Source organism: Marmota monax, unplaced genomic scaffold, assembly GCF_021218885.2.
Source record: "Marmota monax isolate L192 unplaced genomic scaffold, Marmota_monax_Labrador192_F-V1.1 WCK01_AAM20220418_F8-fsc00105, whole genome shotgun sequence".
Taxonomy (NCBI): Eukaryota; Metazoa; Chordata; class Mammalia; order Rodentia; family Sciuridae; genus Marmota; species Marmota monax.
In genome coordinates this window covers 990,590-1,015,198 of record NW_026692947.1, presented here as the reverse complement: position 1 = coordinate 1,015,198, position 24,609 = coordinate 990,590, and the positions used below count along the sequence as shown (strand labels likewise).

Here is a 24,609-nt window from a genome sequence, read left to right as displayed (position 1 = left end):
ATCACATTAAAAAAATAAACAAATAAAGGCATTCTGTCCATATACAACTACAAAAAAATTAATAAAGAAATAGGAAGAAGATCAAGATTTTACACATAGGTAGCTGAACAAGCTGTCGAGATGAAATAGAGTGGGTTGGGGGCATTGAATGGAGTAGGGAAAAGTTGTCTCCAGTTCCTGACTGGACATACACATCAGTCATAATTCCCAGCCCAACCTTAGGGATTCACAAACCTGGTATTCTGGAGGAGGCCTAGTGTTTCCCAGTATCAGAGCTACTTCTGTCTTCAGGCTGAGAGACTCAGTATTTAAAGCCAAAATTGGGACCTGAGACACTGACATTGGCTTCACTGGGTCCCCAAAGATTGTAGGCCCTTAATGCAATGCCCCAGTAGCTGAGCTGCTAATCCTAGGGTACTGGATTGGAGGGTATGGGGCTGGTTGAGTGTATGATTTATGATCGCTGACCACAGGAATGACTTGCTCAGGTTGCTGTGTGTGCCCTCGGTGCATACATGTGCTGAAAATTCCATAGCCAGCCCTGACACTTCTTCTCAGGTACATCTCTGTTCCAAACTCCCGTACAAATGCCCCGTGAGCCATTTTCCGCGAGGAAAAGGGCAGGAAGGAACCTCTGGTCACAGGTTCCACCGACAAGAGAGGAAAACCTGACCGTGGGGGTTCCTTTTGGGGGAAGGGTCACATCCCCTGCGCGAAAACATCCCAGTGAGAATGAACATTGTGGGTTTGCGTTGGAGAGGTGGGGACACCCCAGGGAGGAAGTGGCAAAAAGCGAGCTTGGGAACACCCCTCTTTGATCCCACCAGGTGCGTCAGGGAAACTTGGATTTCATTTCGCTCGGGATGGAGGCATCTGCCCCACCACTACCACCCGTGCGGCCACGAGGCTCAGTGGGTCAAAGGAAGGCGCGCCCCCCTCCCGGCCGCCGCCCTTACCTCAGGTGATGTGTGTGCGACCCCGGCCGCGAGTCTGACCTCTTTTTCCCTCCCGCCCGCCCATCCCCACCCCTTTGAAGGCTGGGACTTTATTAAGACCGGATTCGTAAGGGCCAAGTTATTTGCTTTGAGGAACGCGGAACCCGGCGGAAGCGCGACGTGACTAGTCAGCGAGAGAAGAGCTGGGTCCAAGAACAGGGTAAGGACGGTTGGGTCCGGGGACTAGAAGCGGGGAAGGAGCAGCGGATGGCTGCTAGAGCCCGCGGGACCGGAGCTGGTTGGCTGCTCCGCAGGGATGCTGGCCGGTCGTCTGGAAGGCCAGAGGCTCGAAGGAAGCACTCGAGATGCAGGGGTACCCGCGCACAGGCGCACTGGCCTTTCTAAGGCGACAGGAGCTCCGGCACCGCGGAGCGGACGCGATGGCGGTGGGACTGCGTAGTGAGTGTCGGCCAGCGGGGACTTGGGGCGGGCCACTGGCCGATGCGCGCAGGGACCTGCTGGCCGCTGCGGCGACGGCCGGCTCGCAGTTCCCGTCACTCCTCGCCCTGCTTTTCCCCGGCGCCCCGCCTTCGTAGCACAAAGCGAAGGAAAGGGGCCGAGCCGAGGTTGGGCCCGCCCTCACACCGCTCCCCGATTGGCTGCTGCAGCTGTCCGTCCAGAATCTTTTTTTTTTTTTTTTTTGATGGAGGAGGGGGTGCCTCCCAGTCTGCCCCAGATCACGTTTGCCACCGGCAGCCAACCAGTCAGGCCCAAGTCGGCGGGCAACAAGCGATTGGGGACGAGAGAGCTCGGCTCCCCAGTTCCCCTGTCCAGGTCCCCCCCCGCCGGGCCCGAGGCGGTATATCCTGCTCTCCCCGGTCACCTCCCACTCGTGGAAGCGGAGCTGCGGCCTCGCTGTAACGCAGAAACGAAATGTAGCCAGCCGGGTGTCGCGGCTGGACGCTCGCCTTGGCTGGGGGTGTGGGGGGGCACGCGGGGGGCCGAGGAGGACTGCCAAGGAAGAGGAGTGATGAGAAGAGGGGGAACCCTGCACCCCCCGAGACCACGGGCCCCTGCTGCCACTCACCAGGCGCCCCCCTTCCTCCCAAGCGAGGGGCAGGTCAGTGCTGTTGGGTCTGGGGACCGGGGTAGGTAGCGGAGGGCGGGAGTCTTGGCGCGTAGCGCATTTGCTGAGTGTGAGTCCTGGAGAGACGTCCGAGGCCACCCAGTTACTTCTCCTCTTCCGTAGGGTTGGGGGGATACCAAAACGGGTCTTTTTTTTGTCCCCTCCTGGGAGGAGGGTATGGGGCGTCTCTGGGCCTGAGGCCCGTCCCAAGTCTCCTTACTGTAGGAGTGGGTGAGGGACCGGCTGCTTCTCCCGCAAGCCCCCCTTTCAGGTTAAGTGGCCTGCCAGGAAACCAGGAGGGGGCGGGGGTGTCAGGTTTTAGCGAACTCAGAAACTTTTCTGGCATGGGCCAGTGAACTCAAGAGGTTTCTCCTGGCCCTCTAGTGAAGATCTTTGAAAGGACCCCAGTACACTGATTGGAAAAGGGGTCTTGGTGGTGACTGAATTGATAGGAAGAGAAAATAATTCCCTTGGACCTGTTCCTGGGGTTTGATTCAGCCTTTCCCCAACTGGAGTTGACTAAGTGTGAGTGTGTGGGAATACTTAAGGGCCTGTTCATCCTACCTGTGGGAACCCCTCTTTCAATTTATTTTTTATTTGTGAGAGTCATTCTGATGAAATGAAATAGGGTGAAATCAAGGCCCAGGGATCCCTTTAGTCAAAGAACAGAAGGACCATAACAGCCAAAGACATGATTTGGGAGCAAGTGCATATTAGCTTATGGTGCTTGGGATTTTGTTTTGCTTCTTTGCTTTTCTTTTTATTTTCTATTGATATTTTGGGGGGTTTGTTTTCGTTTTTAGGAATTACACTGTATCAGACTCACTGATTCTGATCTGGAGAACAGGGGGGATCCTAGATTACTGATATATATGAATAATAATGAAGAATAGTTTTACCGTCTCTCCCTTCAAATGGAGATAACTGCCTTGTCCTATCTGACAAGCTCACAGGGCCAAACACAGGGGAAGAGAAGCAGAGACAGAAGCCTGGACCAGAGTCAGCGTCTGAGCTTTTTGTAACACTGTTGACTCTCAAGGGCAGGAGTGGGTAGGCCTCTGGCTCTTGGCCTTGGTTTGGCAGGCTTGCCCTACTGCCCAGGGAGTCCTCCCAGTTTCGTTGAGTTTTTTCCCCTTAGGGACTGTAGCGTTTGGTGGTCTGAGGGCTTTACTCTGATCAGTGTCCTGTCTTACCGTTGCTGTCTTGTGATGGTAAACAGTAACCTTCTGTAGCGGGGTGTCTGTGAAGCAAGTTTACAACTGAATTTGCAATTTTCCCATGGAAAGAGAGATCACACTTAAATAATCCTGAATCTTACTGGAATTCAAAAGGGATCTCCCTGAGGACACCCCTGCCCACCCCAGGCTGCTGAGAAGACTAGGTCTTCCACACAGTCTTCCTGTGGCAGTGGGTGAGTGGTTGGGAGGACGGTGGGAGTAGCACCTGCTGGGCCTCTGGATGTAACCGAGCAGGACCAAGTAATTTTAGTGGAAAGAGAAAGGCAAATAGCAAACTCTATAACAAACTGTTAACTGCCTTGGGGGAGAATTCTGCCAGTACGCGCTGTTCTCTCCTGTATCGTAACATATTCATTCTCTCTCTCTCTCTCTCTCTCTCTTTCTTTCTTCTTTTTTTTTTCTCTTCTTCTTCCCACATAAGGTGTTCCATACAGATTCTCGTGACTTTAAGGACCAGGCAATTGGGGAGACACAAAGTCTTCCCAGGAAGGGAGGAAATCTCTGGAAGAGAGGGGAAAGACAGCAGACACTGCCCTGGGACCACCAGAGCCTGAGGTGCTGTGGGAAGCCGAAGGCACCGAGCAGGAGGAGCAGGAAGGAGCCCCAGCCCCAGGTGGAGGCTGTGTTCTGAAAGATCTGAACTTGGTCTACTTTTTACGAGAGAGGGGCTGCCTCCGGAGGCACTGCAGCCTTGGGCTGGGTCCTTCTCTGGATGCCCCCTTCCCTGAGGAGCTTGCCGCTGAGAACCAAAGAAGATAAGAAGTCAGACAGACTTCCCCCAGGCAAGAGGCCTGGTGGCTGGAGGCAGGCATCTGCACCCCTAGTGGTGGGCTGCTGAGCCTGGTGAGGAGTTTCTTGCTCCCCTCCAGAACCCGGCTCCAGTGCTTCATGGGGCTGCCTGTTGGTGGATCAGTTTTTGCAGTGCCTGGTAGCAGCAGAGAGCCGTGGGAAGAGGACCCGCGGCACCTAAGCCTGGGTTCCCCCCAAGACTAAGATCTTTCCTGAGTTAGGGAGAGAAAAGCAGAAAAAAAAAAAGAAAGTTCCCCCCTCCTCCCCTCCCTGCCCGTCATGTCCTCTAAGCCGGAGCCGAAGGACGTCCACCAGCTGAACGGGACTGGCCCCACTCCCTCTCCCTGCTCTTCAGATGGCCCCGGGCGAGAGCCCTTGGCCGGGACCTCAGAGTTCCTGGGGCCTGATGGGGCTGGGGTGGAGGTGGTGGTGATTGAGTCTCGTGCCAATGCTAAGGGGATTCGGGAAGAGGACGCCCTGTTGGAGAACGGCAGCCAAAGCAATGAAAGTGACGACGTCAGCACGGACCGTGGCCCTGCACCACCCTCCCCACTCAAAGAGACCTCCTTTTCCATCGGGCTGCAAGTGCTGTTCCCCTTCCTCCTGGCAGGCTTCGGGACTGTGGCTGCTGGCATGGTGCTGGACATTGTGCAGGTAAGGCCTGAGCAGGGTGACTCTTTGGGAAACTACAACTCTTGGAACTTCCTCTCTGCCTCCCTGTCAGAAGCATCTGCTGCTTCCTAGAATACTGTTTCCCTTTGGATCACATCCTCAGTTTCTTCTTGGTCTCATTACTTTCTACAGAAGCTGAGTAGGGTAGTATTGCTTAACAGTAACAGATTTAAGTCCAGAGCTCAGGCTTGGGGAGGGAAGAGAGGACAGACAGGGCTGCTTCCTGAGCCTTCCTGCCAAACCCAGCTCAGTAGGAGACATCTAGCTGGGTCTCCTCCTTCTGCCTTCTTTCCCTTTCACTTGAGGTTTCAAGGATACCCAGGGTAGAAAGCTCGGTTTCAAGTCTCTCCTTTATTCCCCTGCTGGGCAGGAATTTATTCAGCTGCCAAGAGGGTCTCAGATGAAGTGAAAAAGCTCTTAAAGGCATTTGTGTTGCTTATCTTCCTGCAACTTTGGCAGAGTCTCCTTGGGGAATGGGGATGGGCACATGCGCCGTATGCAAGATTTGGGGCGTTGGCATAATAAGACCTAAAAGAGCTAATTATGTGCTGTAAATTGGAACACAGTGTAACCAGGCCTGGGCAGAACTGTCTCTCCTCTTTGCTCCTCAACTTGCTGTCATGAACCTGCCCTGGGCAAAGAGGGCTATTTATGAGGGTATTGGGTAGAACGAAGCATAAAAGTTGGCAAGACCTGGAAGCTGAGAGCTGGTGACATGCTTAGCTCATTGTGAAATGGGACTTACCCTAAAACCCTAGGTCAGAGAGATAAAGTTGCATTTCTGGGTAAAAGTTTTTGAAGCACAGTATGAAGGTACCCTTTTAATTTTTTATTTGGAGACAGTCTCAATAAGTTGCTCAGGGCCTCACTAAATTGCTGAGACCAGCCTCAAATTTATGATTCTCCTGCCTCAGCCTCCTGAGTCACTGGGATTACAGGTGTGAGCCACCATGCCCTGCAGGTGCTAGGTTTATCTAATTCAATCAACAATGTGTTTCAAGTTCCTGCCAAGTTCTGGGCTCTGTCCTAGGTACTCAGAAATAAGGAAGCAGGAGGAGATCTGGCCTGTGCCTGTTGGGACATCCCCACCAAGGTCCCCACCCACCCACCTGCCCAGTATTTCCTGACATACTCCCAGAGGAACACAAAGCTCAGCATTACTTCCCCTGTGCCAAGTCAGTACTACAAACCATGCATGTAGTGATGCAGTGACTGCTGGTAGAGTTCACCCTATGTCCCAGGGTACTGAATATGGTTGGTTCTAGGTGTTTCCTCCAGTACTGTCCACATAGCCCTTGAGCCCTTCAGGAGAACCCTGAACATTTGGTTATTAATGAGAATGGTGTTTGTGTCAAAATGCCCCATACTGCCTCCCGTCTCCCCAAACCTGTTTTCATGAGAATAGTTTCTACATGGAAGTTAGGCAGCTAGTGCCTATTGGGACATCCCCAATAGGCACTCCTAGGGCATCGAGGAAGGGAAGGAGAAAGAGAAGAAATGAGCTAGTACTGAGTTTCTCCACCATTTCCATCCCTTTCCTATGGCCTTGGTCTCATTCTTTCAGTTTTGGGGCTAGTTGGTGTCTGTATAAGGGGTATGAGACTGGGAGTGCTGGCCTAGCATGCAGAAGGCCCCAAGTTTGATCCCCAGCACCACAAAAAGAAAGAAAAGGGGGGCGTGCCAAATCAGGATCCAATGGTGAACTCAGAAGGTTGTTTTATTTTCTGGATAAAGCATTTTGGGGACTTTTCTATAGTCCCATGAGGTAGAAATCATAATCACCTCTATTTTATAGATAGAAACTAACTATGGCTTAAAATGATTAGGTAACTTACCATTGGTCGTCTGTCCCCAGAGCCTGTGTCACTAACGTCTGAGACCTTCAGCATGGCCGTGGTTTGCCAGTCAGTTAAGCCTGCAGTCTTTATCTTCCCCTGAAGAACAAAGTCATTGGAATCTGGAACAATAGAGCTAGCTTCTGAAGGGAACAAGAACAAAAGTTCTTAGGGGTAGGGAGGGATCCATCGACCACCTATCCTACACTACACGGCAGAGGATTCTAGAGCCTCTGAATCTTGCCTTACACCTGTCAGCCTGAGACATTGAGAGGCCTTTAATGCTGCCTGATGTGCCCCCAGAGGGCCACCATTTGCCCTCAGAGTAGCATTTCACACACCTCACCCCAGAGGGTCCAGTTGGTGTAGATGACAATGGCTGGTTTGTCCTTGTCCCCCTCCCCCAGCCTTCCCACTACAGCTGAGCTGGAGCAGGCCCTGCAGATGACTGCTGCAAGATCACAGGAGGGGGTGAGTGCATAAGGTCAGGGACATGGGACTATAGGAAGATTCTTATTCCACCTCCAGGGGAACAAAAGGGGAGACTGAAGATCTCAGACACAGAATGATTTCTAAGAATTCACACCTGTGTTCCCCCTTCATACACTAAGATGGCTGTCATTGAGACAGCCTGAAAGTATCTAAGAGACAGGGATCATCTGGAGCAGGTGGCTATAGAGGATCCCAGAGTCACAGAGCAACAGATAGAAGTCTGTGTGGGCCCTGGTTCAGATGCCTCCTTGGTCCAGGGTCCCCCGTGCTGCCACCGACCCTCTGTGTGTGCGAAGCAGCCTCTGCAGTGAATGTGGAGCTCATGTACCAGCCAGAGTAGAAAAAGGTTAAGTGAACTGCAGTTCCCTCCAGCTTGACCACTGTAGCCAGAAATTCCTCCAACGTTTGGAAGGGAAGCAGACTTGGGCCCAGTGTTGGCTTCAGAAGGGGATTATATAGGGAACTTCAGACTGCCAGTGTTTTATGGTCCTCCCCCAAGTTTGGTCCTAGGCTGCTGCAGTGCATCCCACTCCCTTTTCCTGTCAGGCTTTGTGGGGATGGAGATGGCAGGAGATGGTGTGCAACCTCCACTAGAATTTTCAGCTAGGTTAGGATGGGGAACTCCCAGGACCTTATTTTAACTCCTCTTTTTGCAAAGGATCCCAAGAAAAGTAGATAGACACCTGCCCCAATACCTTCTCCTCTGTGTCTACCAAAGAGTCTACAGAGATGAGAATAGATGGCTGTGTAGCCTCCCCAAGAGTGGGGAGCAGTTCTCTGGCAGCTGACCTCATGGCTGCCACTGTTCCTGGGCAAGCACTCAGGTCCCGTCTTCCTTGACCACCCTTCTGCATTTGCCTGTTTTGGGGACCCCCATTGGCTTTTCTCATATTTGAACATACTGTTTGCCTGGTGTTACCCTGAGTCCCTTCTGTTCAGACACCTCAAGGATGCCTCTGGGACACGTTTCAGACCTATGGAGGCAGGGATACTATAATTTGACCTCGAACCCAGGCCTCACCTTGAAAGGTCAGCTCCAGCTCAAATCTCTCAGGTTCTTGTGCAGCCTGGTGCCTAGAGCTTGAATCTAAGAATTCAAGTCTTCTTAATGTCTGAATTCCATCTCTTCCTGGCTCGGACTTTCCTCCTTGCAGCTACCCTCCTGGAGCAGAAGACTCGGGCCAGAAAGCTTGAAGACAGCTGAGGGTGGATGTGTGAGCCTGGAGGGGCAGAAGAAGCAGATTTGAAGTATAAGGAAGAGGTACTGGCAGGGCCACTGAGGTTCAGGACTTAGGGTGATTGCTCAGAATCAGGATTATTATTGAGTGTGGGAAGAACAGTCTCATCCTCCACTTCTAAACCATCAGGGAGTGATGAGCCTTCCATACCAAGGAGAGAGAGAAAGGAAGGGGGCTGTGCTTCTGAAAAGCAGTGAAAATCCATAGATGCTCCCCCTGCCCCCAAGCAGAGCAGGGCTTCCTGGACCCTTTTCCATCCCCAGCAGAGCAGGAAAGTGTAGGTGGCAACTTGGCTGACTGCTTTGACTTCAGGGGCAGACACACTCCCAGCCAGAATGAACAGGAAGGGCCCGAATTAGGCCAAAGGAGGAAGAAGAGCTACTCACTATCTGTCCCTGCCACATCCTACCCACTCCTAACCTCAGGACACCCTGCTTCCTAGGCTGGTTCCACATCACCAGCCTCTCAGCCACTCTTCCCAGAGCCCTGCGCATGCCTACATGTCACAGCCTCCCTGTCTGAACTGCATCTTTGAGAGGGTTCTGTGGGTGAAGAATGTATGTGTGTAGGAACTGACTGTTCTGACCCAAGTGCCAACTTTGCTGGGCCAGGGGTCAGGTAGTTCCAGGCTGCTTCATAGGGGCTATTCCTGTGGCTGCTTGTTCTCCTTACATGTCTCAGCCTATCCCTCCTAAAACCCCATTCCTTCTAGATGTTTCTGTAGTTAAAAGAAAGGGTACATGTTTGCCAGGAAGTGAAAAGATTTGGGGATGCTTAGAATGGTAACCAGAAAGGCTTCACTGAACTGTACACATTTCTTTTCTTAAAATAAGGCAAGTAGGGGCTGGAAGTGTAGCTCAGTGATAGAGCACTTGCCTAGCATGTGGGAAGCACTGGGTTCGATCCTCAGCACCACATAAAAATAAGTAAAATAAAGGTATTGTGTCCATCTACAACTAAAAATATATTTTAAAAAATAAAGACCAGTAATAATTTCTTACAAACAATTCAGAAAATACAACTTGCATACCCCTGAAGTATCTCCCCCGAGGCTTTTTACCCCGCCAGCCCATACCCACTGCACCCACCTAACTGGGAAGCTCAGCTGTGCATGGAGCTGGCATCATGGAAGCAGACAGGGCAGATGTTTGGGGGCAAGGATACGAGATGAGGCTGTGCTTTGAAAGCTCGCAGTCAGCACCCTCATCAGGGGAGGGGCAAGGAGGTGAACCCTTCCCCCTTCTGGAACTGTTGTCCAGTTTGGGAAGAAGGAGCCAGTAAAACTAAATGAGGTCAGGACTACAGGGAGCTGGAACCCCAGTGGTGTGCACCGGCCATGTCCAAGAGTAACAGTCCCTGAGCTCCTTCAGGCTGATGGCGCTCACTGGGGCTGCCTCCCAGGTGAGAAGGGATTCACATCCTTGCAGTGTTTGGAAGGGGCCTCTTCAAGGGGCTGCCTGGAAGCTCAGGAGCTGCTGTTGAGGTGGGAGGTGCTTCCTCCGCTTCCGACATCATCAGAGAGGGGCTTCCCTGAGGAGAGTCCTGGGTCCTTTCAGACTATAAGAAGAATCCTAGGGTCTACAGACAAGGGTATGCTCTGACACGGATGACATGAGCCCTTCCCCAGGTTCCCGTTATGGCCCCCAACATCTGCACACTGAACTGTGATAAGAAAAAAGAGGTCCCAAAAAGAAAAGAGAGCTCTTTGCATTATGGGACTGCCCAATGTCCAGCCTCCTCTAGTCCCTTTCCCTTCCCCCAGCCCCCTCTGATAGTCTTAACTCATTTAAAAAAATGTATTATTATTGTGGTTAAGAAAAAAAACACATGGGGGCTGGGGTTGTGTCTCAGTGGTAGGTCGCTTGACTACCACGTATGAGGCACTGAGTTATATCCTTAGCACCACATAAAAATAAAATAAAGGTATTGTGTCTACCTACAACTAAATATATATTTTAAAAAAAACATATAAAATTTACTGATTTAACCATTTTGAAGTGTATTAAGTGTATTCACAGTGTTTGGAATGCAACAAATCTCCAGAATGTTCATCTTTCCTAGTTGAAACTCTATATCCATTCCTCCCCCACCCACAGCCTTAGGCACCCTGCTTTCTGGTTTTCCTTTTAATGAATTTGACTACTTCAGATATCACATATAAGTGGAATCATATAATGTTTGTCTTTGTGCAGTTGACTTGGTTAGTATAATGTCCTTAAGATTCATCCACAAAGTAGCATCTGACAGGATTTCCTTCCATTTTTAAGTTTGAGTAGTATTCCATAGTGTGTATGTACTGCATTTTGTTGATCCATTCATCTGTTGACAGACACTTGAATGCATCCATATCTTAGCTGTTGTGAATAATTCAGCTATGAACATGGATGGATGTATCAATATTTCAAGATCCTGCTTTCAATTTTTTTTTTTCAGCATTGGGGATTGAACCCAGGGACACTGTACCATGGAACTCTATCCACAGCCCTTTATAATTTTTTTTTTTTTGAGATAGGATTTCACTAAATTGCCGGCTGACCTTGAACTTGTGATCTTCTTGCCTTAGCCTCCAGAGTAGTTGGGATTACAGGCATAAACCATGGTGCCACCTCCCCACCCCCATTTTGTGAAACATTTTGCAATCCCACCAACAGTGCACAAGGATTCCAATCTCCACATCTTGCCAACACTCATTATTTTCTGTTTGTTCGCTTGCTTGCTTTCATAGTAGCCATCCTAGTGGGTGTGGGGTGGTATCTCCATATCTCACTGTGGTTGTGACTTGCAGCTTTGCTCATATTTAATGATAAAGTCATGGTGCTAGAATTGCCCTAGAGACCATCTAATCTGGTTCCTGAATTGAGTGTTTTAGTCAGGAGTTTGAGGTCCCCAGCTGGGCTATGTGAGGGGAGCTAGCATGAGGTCCCTCCCTGGGTCTCTTGTAGAAGACCCCAGGCTCTCAACCAGTGCCCTCACCCATTACAGCACTTCACCTCCAGGCCACAACGCCCAGACCAACCTGCACACATCCACTCGGCCACCTACCGCCAAAACTGGAGGCTTTCCACTCTAAAAACAAATAAAGGAAACCACATTGCCCATTAAGGCCAAGGAGGGGACGAGGGCTGAGGGAGTGCGGAAGAGGCGCAAGAAAGCCCCTAGATGACCAGCATTTAGAGCCGACCAGCACAGTCTGAATTCAGAGCCTGCTCAGGAGCGTCGCCATGGCTGAAGCCCAGAGCCCTTGGAGATAGAAACCAAACAAACGCTCTAATCTTCCCAGCCCCATGGAGCCCAGCTCTCCACAGCTGAGACAACACCGCCCAAGGCTGAGGCCAGGGAGAAACTAGACTAAAGGCAAAGGGCTGGACGTGCAATTGGAGCGGGGATCTCAAAGGAGTTCTGGGGTGTAAGCAGGCTTGAGGTGGCTCAGTCATGTGGGTCCCCACCACCTTTTCCCCTTGGCTGCAGAGGAAGTGGAGCCATGCCAGGGGTCACCCCAATCTGGGGACGGAATGGGGATTATGTTATTAGGAAGCTTGCTTTGCTTCCAGGTTCTTGGAGGGAAGGTGCTTGGTGCTCTCTCCCTGCTCACCCCATTTCCTTCCCAAGACCCTGATCCCAACCATCTATTCAGCCTCAATGCCAGTGCTTTGGGACGCTGAAATTCCTGAGCTCTGTTTTCACCTCATAGCACTGGGAGGTCTTCCAGAAGGTGACGGAGGTCTTCATCCTGGTGCCTGCGCTGCTGGGACTCAAGGGGAACCTGGAAATGACCCTGGCATCGAGGCTGTCCACTGCAGTGAGTATCCTGGCTGGGAGGAGAAGATTCTGGCCAACCAGAGTCAGAGACTGGGAGAGGGCCACTCTGCCTTCCTGAAGGGCGGGAAGGGAGGGCCTGGGCAGGTGTAGGGAGATCCCAGGATGGGTGGTTCCCAGGCTTGGTTTCTGGATGTCCCAGCCATCGCTGGATGCCTGCCCCAACCCCTGCTTAGCAACCTGCCTCGTGACTGTTTGTACAGCTTTGACAGGCGGGCACCATGCTGGTTTCTCAGCCTGCACAGGTGGGGGCCGCCTCTGATCTCCAGCCCTGCTCTGCAGCTGGGCAGGAGCAGAGCCAGGCCCTCCCAGCCCCCCTCTCAGCCCATTCCCTTTCCCCCAGGCAACTTGTTCTTTAAGGAAATAGGGAGGAACTGCTCATCACTTCCACCTCCCATAATCCCTTAGACCAGCTGTGACCATTCAGGTACTGAGCCAGATACAGGGCCACAGAGTGGGTGACAGTAAAACTCAGGTGGCCACGGATGTCCCTGCATGGCCAAGAATCTGGAGAAGGTGGCAGAGAGAAGGGGGCACCAACATAACCCATCCAGCATTGTCTACCCTGCTCCTGGCCCATGCTACCCAGTCCTTCCCAAACACTTGCAGCCCCAGTCCTACACCAGCCACTCACATGTCCTGGGAGTAAGAAAGAGATGCAGCTGCCTCTGGGCCCCCTTCCCAACCCTCTAAGCTGGCGGGGGCGGCTCTTTTTGGTTTTTTTGGTACCAGTGATTGAACTCAGGGGCACTCGACCGCTAAGCCATATCCTCAGCCCTATTTTGTATTTTATTTAGGGTCTCACTGAGTTGCTTAGCACCTCACTTTTTGCTGAGGCTGGCTTTGAACTTGAAATCCTCCTGTCTCAGCTCCCCCAGCTGCTGGAATTACAGGCATGTGCCACAGTGCCTGGCTTGTTTTGTTTTTGCGATACTAGGAGTTGAACACAGGTCTTCACACTTCCTAGGCAAGCACTTCGCCACCAAACTACACCCCACCCCTTTTAAAATGTTATTTTGAGAAAGGGTCAAAGTTGCTCAGGCTGGCCTTTAAATTGTAATTCTCTTGCCTCAACCTGCCTAGTAGCTGGGATTATAGGTGAGTGCCACTGCGTCCACCTTTGTTCGCTTTCTAGGACGTTCATGTCCTAGTCCCAGAGTCTTAGGCCACATGCACTGCCTCTTGATCGGATCAGGGGTCTAACACATGGAGCCCCAGGCCTTTTCAAACCTGAAGCTTCAGCCCTTCATCCTCCTTCTCCCAGGCCAACATTGGACAAATGGACACACCCAAGGAGCTCTGGAGGATGATCACTGGAAACATGGCCCTCATCCAGGTAAGAGAGCCAGCATAGAAGCCAATGAGATTAAAAAAAAAAAAAAAAGAAAGAAAGAAAAAAAAAACCCACAATAAAAAATTTAAAAAAAAAAAAGAAGCCAATGAGCTAAGCTTCCCCCTTAATCATGAGTCTCTAAAAGACTTAGGTCAGGCCCAGCTGGCTCCTGAGTGAATCTCTAGCATCCTGCAAAGTAACTCTAGGAGCTAAGCAGGAAAATGACCAAGATGGGGAGATCCGTGGCATCTCCCATTCAGGTGGAGTAGGGGCCTTTAAGTAGGAGCAGTCTCAGGAGTGCTAAAGTGTCCGCTGCCACTGTTGTCCCATCTCCCCAGGAGGCCACGCGGATTCCAGACCGGACATCTTTCCCCTTGAGTCCCAGGTCTTGACTCTGGCTGAAGTCTTTGGTTTATTGATCTCTGCCCCCGTTCCCAAAGGAACACTCATTCAGCCAGTAAATGTCCTGGGCTCCCGCAGGGTGCACTGCCCAGTCTTAGTGTCTGGTGTGAAACTAAATAAATAAAGACATCCTTCCAGCATGGGAGGACTGGACAGTCCAGTCCAGGCTGCCTCCTGGGACTGCCTAGGGCCAGGAAGAGTCTGCTGAGTGCTCAGTGGCCCTCAGCTAAGCAGCCTCTGCCCACTCCTCTCCTCAGGTGCAGGCCACGGTGGTGGGCTTCCTGGCATCCATCGCAGCCGTCGTGTTTGGCTGGATCCCTGATGGCCACTTTAGCATCCCACATGCCTTCCTGCTGTGTGCCAGCAGTGTAGCCACAGCCTTCATTGCCTCCCTGGTGCTGGGTAAGGAAGGGAAGGGAGTGCAGGAGTAAGGAAGGCTGCCCCAGAGTTGTTGACTATGCCTGGTACCTCCACTCTCTCTTTTCCTTTCTTAGTACCCCTTTATTTCCACTCACCCTGCCTGGCCCGCCTCCCCCTCCTCTCCAGGTATGATCATGATTGGAGTCATCATTGGCTCTCGCAAGATTGGGATCAACCCAGACAACGTGGCCACACCCATTGCTGCCAGCCTGGGCGATCTCATCACCTTGGCACTGCTCTCAGGCATCAGCTGGGGACTCTACCTGGAACTGAGTGAGGCTGAGGCCACCGAGAGTGGCTCAGGTGGACTCTCGGGTGGGATTGGGAGATGTGGTCATATATTCTTAACTGCTTGGTTTGAACAGATTCAAATTCATGCAGGCAGCAGAGACAGGAGATAAAGTATCAGAAATATATTCCTGCTTGGTCCTGTGGATCTTGTTTCCCTTAGAGGGATAAAGCAGAAAGGATAAAGAAAGGAACTGAAAGCTGGCATCTTCTTGCGAGCTGAAGAAGTGAATAGGAGATAATAACCTCTGAGATCTAGAGGCCTGGAGTCTGGTCTCTGCCTCTAGTAAGTTCAGTGTCAGGGTAGCTCATTACCTTGGTTTCTTCATCTACAAAATGAGCAAGGCTGGTGCTGCTGACCTCTTAGGCTGACAGTGAAGACTAAATGAGGTTGTACAGGTGTTCAGTGTATTATTGCTGGTGATCTGTTGGTCTGTTGGAACATGTGCAGGTTGAGCCTGGGGGGGGGGGGCAGGGGCAGGGAGCAGGGAGCCACAGTGCTCATCTCCCTCTGATTTCTGCCCTCTCAGATCACTGGAGATACATCTACCCCCTGGTGTGTGCCTTCTTCGTGGCCCTGTTGCCTGTCTGGGTGGTGCTGGCCCGACGGAGCCCAGCTACAAGAGAGGTGTTGTACTCAGGCTGGGAGCCTGTCATCATTGCCATGGCCATCAGCAGGTAGGCTCAGGCCCTGAGTTCCCACCTACACCCTGCAGTAGACTCCATTGAAACCCCTGGAAAGAAGGGTCTAGGGAGGACTCCAGAAATGCATTCAATAGTACATCAGTCTCACATTTTTCCAGTGCAGCAGACCGGCACCACCTGAACTGGGTTTCATTCCAAAGTAGGGTGTTTTGACCAAGGAAACTGAAAAAGCACCGTTGGATTCATGGGCACATATGATGTCATCAGGGCCCCAGGAGAGTCTGTCTCTTGGCTCTGCTCTTCCCAGTGATGGCTTACAGCCCAGGTTTACACTTTGCTAACCCCTCCCAAGTCCAGCAGGAAGAGAGATTCTTTACCCCAACAGTTGCGCAAAGTCCTAGGATAGAGTTTCATTGGGTCTCACCTGGTCACGTGTCTATCCCTGAACCAATGGGTGGTCAGGAGCTGAGCTATCATTGACACAGTGTTATCTGGACCACAGTGCCTGAATTTGAGAAAGGTGGTTCCCTGAGGAGGAGCCTAGTGCTGTTACCAGAAAGGAAAATGAATGCCAAACAGGCAGAATGAAGGGGTCCTCACAGGCAGGCAACCCTGCAGGTGGCTCCTCAAACCAGCTTGGGGGATAGGTACAGGCAGTGGCTGCCTGACCTGAAACCATCAGCTTGTTCTGAGTTCACTGTGCCGAGTCAGGGTGTTCTGGGCAGCAGCTGGTTCTGGCAAGGGAGGCGAGGACTAAAAGATGAGGAGCTATCATGCTTTCCTTTGTTTCCAAGGCTAGGTGGGTCTGTTCCTTTCATCCCAGAGACCAGGGAAGAACCCTTCAGTGGTCTTGATGTCATTTTGTCTTTGTATCTCTAGTGTGGGAGGCCTCATCTTGGACAAGACCGTCTCAGACCCCAACTTTGCAGGGATGGCTGTCTTCACACCTGTAATCAATGGTGAGATTTGAGTATCAGCTATCAAGGGGAAGGAGAGGGACAGGGGAAGGGGAGGTAGGGGGTGGATTTCCGTTTTAATCAAAGTTACAGCAGGCAAGAGAATCCAGCTCAGAGTTTAAGACTATATTGAAGAGACTTCTCACAAGGTAGGGGCAGGGTAAAAGGACCCAAAAGAGATATTGAGGTACCCAGAGACTAGCAACAAAGGGAGAGCCTCCAGGCCTGAAGGCCACAGAGACTAGGAGCCCATCAACATGGACAAGCCACTATCAGAAAGCAGAGAGGGATCCAGAAAGAAATACCTGACCCCTCTTTACCCCACCATCTGTTCACCTGCTGATACCTCCCACTGCACAAACCCAAGTGGAAGCAGCCAGCAAAGGAGGCCAGGGGATCCCTTTGCCGCCTCCTCCCAGCCGTGTGTCCTGGGACTGCCTGTAAATCTGCCATCCAGGACTCAGGGCAAGGCTGAAAAGAGAAAGACTAGGTCAGAGTGTGAAGGCAAACAAAGTAACCAGCACAGATCCTGGGAAAAGCACCAGATTTGAGTTTGAAGCTCAAAACACTACTTGAAACTGATTACCGAAAGGAATCCAAGCATAAGCACCAGGTGCCCGGGTCTGCTCGGAGCATTAGAGCATACGAGGTGAGGCAGGGCTTGTCCCCTGTGCTGTGTGGGCAGGCAGGTGTTCACTGTCCTGGTGGAACATCAGGCTCTGAGTCTGCAGATCTGCCTGTTTCCTTGCCATTGCTCTCATAGTCACACTGGGGTCCCTTGGGACCACCACATTGCCATAGCAGAGAGGAACCTAGAAGATCACTGGGAGCAGGGGTGTATTCTTCTCTTGAGGACTAGGGACTGGGAAGTGCCTACTGAGGCCTCTACAGATGGACACCAAAAAGTAAGAAGGTTGTTTCTCCCCACCACCCTGAGCCTAAGTCCTGTGTGTTCCCTCAGGTGTTGGGGGCAATCTGGTGGCAGTGCAGGCCAGCCGCATCTCCACCTTCCTCCACATGAATGGGATGCCAGGGGAGAACTCTGAGCAAGCTCCTCGCCGCTGCCCCAGCCCTTGTACCACCTTCTTCAGTCCTGGTAACAGCAGATTTGTAGTCTGCTGGTCGCATTCCAGCCTTGGAGTTTTTTTGGGGGCGAGGGGTTTATAATCATGAAGTTTGCTTAAGCTGGGGAGGCCCAGGTCCAGGATTCTCCTTTGCTAAACTGCCCTTTGTTCTGGAGGGCAGAGCCCAGGCCGCAAGATTATCTTTCCTGGGACATCCTAGGGACTGGGGACCACAGGGTGGAGAAATAGAGACAGTCAGCTGTCTGCAGCCTGGGAGTGGTGAGAGTCCTCCTGACCCTGGCCTGGGACCAGAAATTTTCTCCCCACCAACCTCATGCCCGCTCTTCTCTGGTTACAGATGTGAATTCCCGCTCAGCCCGGGTCCTCTTCCTCCTTGTGGTCCCAGGACACCTGGTGTTCCTCTATACCATCAGCTGTATGCAGGGCGGGCACACCACCCTCACACTCATCTTCATCATCTTCTACATGACAGCTGCACTGCTCCAGGTATGGCCCAGCAAGAGCAGGAGTACAGGGAAAGGCCAAGGCTACTCCCTTCCTGGATAGAAACGGTGGCCCAGTTTGGGCCCATCAGACACCTCCTTCTCTGGCTCTGGGTAGCTGATAAATACTGAACAGAGTTCAGAAGAATAGACAGTGTTTCCAGAAGAATCACTAACATGCTGCATGACTTTGACCTAGTGATTTTACCTCTCTGAGCCTCAGCAATGTACATTTTTTAAAAATTGATTTATTATTTTTTATTTGTAGATGGACATATACCTTTATTTTATTTTTGTATGTGGTGTTGAGGATTAAACCCAGTGCCTCACACTGCTAGGCAATGCACTACCACTGAGCTACAACCCCAGCCCTCCACGATGCACATTTGCAAATTGAGAGGAAGGGGTGCTCACAAGTGTGCTTTGCTATCACCATAACTAGCCTAACCACAGAGTTCCACTTGGAGCTTCCTCTGTTTTGCATGCTGGGCTTCATTTAAATAAAAGGCTTCACAGTTTGAAAAAGTGTCAAAACCATTGCACTGGGTAGTCCATCTATAGGAGCCCATCTACCTTGCCATTCCGTAATACTGTGACACTTTCTATGTAGCAAGTCCCCTTTTGCCAAACCTCCCCACCCCCAATTTTAGAAAGGCTGTGTTAGGAATCTTAGCATGCACTAGGCTTAGAACCAACCATATGCTGTTTCCCAGCAGGAGTTACTCAAGTTGCCATGCTCCCTTGCGAGTGGGGTCACATAAAACCCCTAATGGGAAAAGGAGGAGTGGTTATGCTGAGGGTCTGCAGTGGAGGTTTTCACTTCATTCCTTGGCTGAGATTGGAAGGCGAAGCCCTGGGGCCACTCTCACCTCTGCTCTTTTCTCTAGATCTATGGAGGGGCAGAATATGACACTTAATCCCCTGTAAAGTTCTCCCTGATCCTTTTGCTGCCTCCTCCCAGTGTGTGTCCTGGGACTGCCTGAAGGCTAGAAGTGAGGACAGCTGCTGCCATTCCCATCCTGGAGCATGTCGCAAGGGCCCCCTGGCTGCGTTCTTTATTTGGGACTTTTCTGCAGCTGCTGGAAAGGGTGTGAAGTCATGGGTTCTGGATCTCACCCAGGGTCAGGGCTATAGAACAAGGCACCTGTGTACAGTTCAGGAAGAACGTGAAGGATACTAGAACTGTCACCCCTAGCTTCCCTGACAGAGGACAAGAGAGCAACCAAGTTTGCCTAAAAATAGGTAACAGCTCTGGCTTCTGCCTTCATTAAGGGCTCTGGTCCTGCATCTGAGTCTCTTAGGGCAAAATTTTCATACCACAGTATTTGCAAAGTATAGTTGAGAGTGAAACTTCTCAGATGACTGTCAGGGTTACCGATCTGACATCATTCCATTCTCACATCAACACAGTCATTTAAGGAACCCAAATGTCAAGCACTGTGCAGATGTAGCCTGCCCCACCACAGTATTCTAGACTGAAGTGCATTTTTTTTAATATTTTTTTTTTAGTTGTAGTTGGACACAATACCTTTATTTCACTTATTTATTTTTATGTGGTGCTGAGGATCGAACCCAGGGTCTCGCTCTACTGTTGAGCCACAACCCCAGTCCCACCCCAAGTGCATTTTAAAGTGTGTGTGAATCTCATTAAAATGCAGATTCTCAGCTGGCACCATGGTACACTCCTGTAATCTCAGTTTGGGAGGCTGAAATGGTAGGATCTCGAGTTTAAAGCCAGCCTCAGCCAAAGCAACTCAGTGAGACCCTGTCTCTAAATAAAATACAAAATAAGGCTGGAAATGTGGCTCAGTGGTTGAGTGCCCCTGAGTTCGATCCCTGGTACCAAAAAAAAAAAAAAAAAAAATGCAGAATCTTATTCAGGAGATCCAGCATTTCTGATTCTGGGCCTACTAGCATGATTCTGATCTCGATCATTCTTAATTATATGTAGTAATAGAAGGTAAGTAAAGGCACCGATAAATCAAAGCAGCAGATGATTCACAGCATTTTGAATTGCAGTGCATCATCTGCTTTATGTTTAGCCAACTTATCCACAGTTCTGTTTTGCTAGAACTAATGTTAAAGTAAACTTGCATTCTTTGAGCCCACAACAGCAGAAGGGGAAGGGTCAGGAGAAAGCCAACTTGGGATAATCAACTGTTACTCAGACAAACATGCCTACAGTGGCCTCAAATGCTATCCTTATGCCACTCTGCCCAGAGGAGAAAGCCCTGCAGGAAAAGCTCACTCCACTGCCAGCTTCCTGCCAGGCGCCTGGAGAGGCCAACCTGGCAAGGATTGGAGTGACCCAAGAATGGGCTGACCCAGAATTAGAGGCAAGAGGGCTAAATTCCTGTGTGGGGAAGGACTCAGGTTAGGAAGCCCCTAGTTTGGTAAATTTGGGGAGCCGAATGTAATGCCGATGCCGGCTATGGCAGCATCTTACCTTCTAAAAGGCTCTCATCTCGCCTGTTGGTAATTGAGGGTGAAGGAACACAGAGAGGTTGCCACAGTGGGAAATGCACTGTCCCAGCCTAGCCCTTGTGGCTGGCCAAGCCTCGTGATACACTGAATGGGTCCAATTGTGTGGCCTCTGGCTCCCCCTGGAGAGGGGATGGCTACAAGCAGGACCTTCTGTCTCTCCAGGTGCTGATTCTCCTGTACATCGCAGACTGGATGGTGCACTGGATGTGGGGCCGGGGCCTGGACCCGGACAATTTCTCCATCCCGTACTTGACTGCTCTGGGGGACCTGCTTGGCACTGGGCTCCTGGCACTCAGCTTCCATGTCCTCTGGCTCATTGGGGACCGAGACACAGATGTTGGGGACTAACTTGGCCACTCAGCCTTTTCCCTCTGCACTTCCTGTTTGATTTTTTTCTTTTGTTTTCCTCTCCCCACCCCCCCCCCACCTCCACTCTCACCTCTTTCTAGGACTTCACTTTGATACCAAATTCTCATTATTTTCAATGGGAATTTTTATACATTGAGCCAAGTTTGGGTAGGAAGAATTCAGGAAGGACAGATGGACTGAGATAAGCAGTACAAGTAGATTTTTGAGACAATCACCAAGTGCAATTTCATGGTGGGTGCCTCCAGGTGAGGTGGATTGGGGCAGGGGGTTTCTGTCTGGAATCTGGGGGTATATGACTTAGCTTTAGCAACCTCAGTTGTGGCCCTAATGAGAAAACCTTTGTGAGTGGGTTCTGGTTTTCTGGTTATGTTATTTTCTTCCTTTCTTTCTTTCTTTCTTTCGTTAAACAGAGGGATAGAACACACACACACACACACACACACACACACAGAAATGGACCAACGTCAAAGCACTGGGCAGGAGACAGCTGCTTCAGGCCCCTGTGATCCCAGCCCTACTCTCTGCCCTCTGGACCTAGGCTCTCCTGCTCTCAGAGAGAGGAAGGTGGACTGACTGTTCAATTTGTGCATGTGCCTATTGCCTGACTGCCTGGTCAACATCACCAACACTCCTTCTAATTGTTTTCCAGATGAATGTCATCCAGGAAGGAATAAGCAGTAGCCTGGTCTCCCTGTGGATCTATGTCTACCCACAGGTTTCCCAAGATCCACATCCTCCCTGGGCCTGGAGGTCTGAGTCTTCATCTCTGTCCAGCCCTCCTCTCTAATTATATCTAAGCACTACCTTCCCCAGAGCTTGCCAAGCGGAGTTCCAAGAATAGGGACAGAGCAAGGATATGTGGAGAATGACTGGGAGGTTGAGGGCAACCAAGGGTGTTTGGTTGCTGCTGTTTCCCCTGAGAACATAATCATGTGGTCACCTTGGCCTCTATTACTTCCTAACAATCACTCATGCTTTCATGATCATGGAGGTCAGTCTCTCTTGGTTCCTGCCCACAATCATTCATTCACTCATTCAACAAATTCCCAGCCTCCCCACGATGAGCTGTTCAGCAAGTATGGTCTGAAACATGTACTAAGCAATATTTATTGGGTGCCTACTATGTGTTAGGTACTGTGCCGGTCACTGACTAGCCAGTAGTAAGGGAATCACAGCTCTCACCTCACCTCCTTCCCCAGCTTACAAAGGTCACCTGTCCCTTTCAATATGGCAGACAGACTTCCTCATTGTAGGCTTTTGCTTCTCCTTCACCACACCAGGCCTTGCCTTGTTCTTTCTAGACTCCAACACTGCAGTACTGATCAGACCTCAAGTCACCAGTCCCATTGCTTAACCAGTGTTTGTATCTCTAAACTTCCATCCTTCACTCTCCCTTCCTGTCCCTCTTCTCCCCACTCATCCCAAAGAGGATTTAGAGCTAGCAGTACAGACACCAATTGGCTTCTTCTGCTTCTCAGCCTAGCAAAAAAAAAAAAAAAAAAAACTTGAGAGGAATCCGGAGCCTGCCTCTTTCCAGCACATAGCTCCAAACAGCTCAGACAGCTGTCCACACTCACATGTGCCAATCTGGGCATGAGGATGCAGACTTCTTCTGACCTGTCAGGCTTTTCCCCGTAAACCCTCTCCTCTGTAACCTAAAGGGCCACCTCCAAGGGAAGAAGGCTAGGCAGTAGGCCTGCTTCTACCAGCACCAGGCCTTACCCTGGGAACTTGCCCCAGACCTCTAGAGACTGTTCTTTCTCTCCCGTTTCCTCCCAGGCCACCTTCTGGAATCATAGAGCCTTAGAACTGGAAGGAATCATAGAGGTTATCTAGTTGGAGTTGTGTCCAACAGAGTTCATTAATACCAGCCTGGGCCTGTTTCTGCTCTTCCCTCTGACCTCCTTTCATCTTTTCTTCCACCTCAGTACACATTTGCACACAGACTCTTGTACAGGCACCAAACCCTGAGGCTGTACCCCTGTGATTTCCAGTCACCCCTGCTCCAGCCTCTCATACCTTCCTCATCTCTGGAGTTCAGCCAGGCTGTCCCTGGAGAATCAGTCCTCCTTTGCCTAGAAAGCAGAAAGCAGGCACACCCCCTGCTCTGAGTGTGTGAGCAGAGGAGGACCATGGGGCGAGAGGGAAGGAAAATGAAGTTGACATCAATAGATTTCATTTCTCCCCCTCCCGTCCCCTCCCATTGCACCAACTGCATGTACCCTTGGCCTGGCTGCAAGGAGCAATATTGGTTTACTCTTGTATCCTTCAAAAGTTAAAGAACTGTGTCTTCAGAGAATTATTTATAGTTACTATAACTGAATTGACAAATGTCAACTTAACTGATAAATTATATTTGGTAAAATAAAGAGGACGTTTATTTAAATGGTTCTCATCCTGTGTGTCTCATCAAAAAGAAACTCCAGCCATTTCTTTGGCCCCCTCTTAAAGTCAAACCCCTTCCTCACTCAGAAATGGGAAGGGACCGAAGTGCTAATGGGCACCGAAGCGTCTCTTCAGTACAAAGATTATGTGACAGAAAACACACAATTAGTCATTTGTTGAGAATCAGTGGTGCTCGGAATCATTACAGAAGGCAAAGGCGGAATCTTTGCTTTTAGGAGATCATCTTGTGGTCACCACACATTACCTCAACTTTCTTGTGCCAGGGGTGTGAGCATCTTTGGGTTGTGTTCTTTTCCATTCAGAGATTTACAACTGGACAAGGTCAAAATGATAATAGCTATTATTTGTTGTATATTTACTATGTGTCTGTGAAGACCTCGTGAGCCCTTAGAAATTTGCAATTGACTACAAAAGGTTTGGTGTCAAGGCAAGCCTGGGCTCAAATCCCAGCTTTCCTGCTTGTATCTGTAGGACCTTGAGCAAATCCTTGACCCTCTCTGAGCTTCGGTTTCCTATCTGTGCAAATAAACTTTTTTTATAGGATAGTTAAGAGATTTTAATGAGACAGTGAACATGAAGCACCAAGTTCTGGGCCTGGTACTTACAAAACCCAAAAGTGCCAATCAATATTACAGTGAATGTGTTGGTGAGCTTTCCATTATTATAACAAAATCTCTAAGATGATCAGCTTCTAAAGAGGAAAGATTGATTTTGGCTCACAGTTCCAGGTTTCAATCCATGGGCAGTAGGCCCCGTTGCTTTCAGGCCTGTGCTGAGGTGAAACATGGCAGGGAGCTAACTGGGGAGCAAACTACTTGCCTCATAGTGGCCAGGAAGCAAACAGAGAGGAAGAGACCAGTTTTCCATAGTCCGAGGGCACACCCCCAGTGACCTAAAACCTCCCATTAGGCCCCACCTCTTAACAGTTTCCACTTCTTTCCAATTGTGCCAAGCTAAGGACCAAACCTTTAACCAAAGACCTTTAGAAGACATTCCAGATCCAAGCTATAGCAGTGGGGGAGCACGGTAGACCAATGCCTAGACCATGTCCATACGCTGCCCACAGGACTAAATGGAAGGTGGCCCAGGGAGCAGGTAGATGGAAAGGGCACCTAGTCAAGTCATGGGGGTCAGGGACGTAAGGCCTCTTGGATGCTGCAGAGAATAAGAGTTAACCTAGCAAAAAGCACAAGAACCATCCTGCAGAGGGAACCATGCACTACGATAGGAAGTGAACTTGATGCTTTTGGGAATCACAGTACCAAAAGCCCGAGTGCAGAGGGTGTCCACACAACCTTAGGAGAGGCACATGTTTGTGATGAGGCAATTATTTTAAGATGGCAGATACAAAAAGACAGTGTCAGAGTACAGCTCCCCCCAGGTCTGACTGCAAAGCCTCTGATGGGAACCACTGCCCACCCAGAACACTGGCCCCACAGGCGACTGCAAAATATTACAGAGCATATGTGGATACTGAACATGTGCCGAACTCAGAAACCAGTCTTTATAGCAAACCTGGGCTCTAGAAAACTCTTCAAAGTAACCATCTGTTAACAAGGCTATTAAGGTTAGGGAGAAAGGTTAATTGCCTGTTAATT

At 50.4% G+C, this 24,609-nt stretch overlaps 1 protein-coding gene across 3 annotated transcripts; it reads left to right on the top strand.

The window, feature by feature from the left end:
• The first annotated feature begins 1,036 nt into the window (after nucleotides 1-1,036).
• On the top strand, nucleotides 1,037-22,991 carry Slc41a1 (solute carrier family 41 member 1). 3 transcript variants are annotated; one of them, XM_046452206.2, is made up of 11 exons: nucleotides 1,037-1,155; nucleotides 3,721-4,742; nucleotides 12,017-12,124; nucleotides 13,406-13,477; nucleotides 14,134-14,278; nucleotides 14,423-14,599; nucleotides 15,115-15,262; nucleotides 16,109-16,188; nucleotides 17,147-17,281; nucleotides 17,608-17,756; nucleotides 20,399-22,991. In XM_046452206.2, exons 2-11 carry the CDS (start codon nucleotides 4,368-4,370, stop codon nucleotides 20,582-20,584), a joined length of 1,575 nt encoding a protein of 524 aa, XP_046308162.1. In that variant the 5' UTR covers nucleotides 1,037-1,155; nucleotides 3,721-4,367; the 3' UTR covers nucleotides 20,585-22,991. The 3 variants fall into 3 exon arrangements, with proteins under 3 accessions (XP_046308162.1, XP_046308163.1, XP_046308161.1); XM_046452207.2 differs by lacking the exon at nucleotides 1,037-1,155 and adding an exon at nucleotides 1,918-2,055 and having other exon boundaries at nucleotides 14,423-14,569; XM_046452205.2 differs by lacking the exon at nucleotides 1,037-1,155 and adding an exon at nucleotides 1,918-2,055.
• Nucleotides 22,992-24,609: the final 1,618 nt, after the last annotated feature.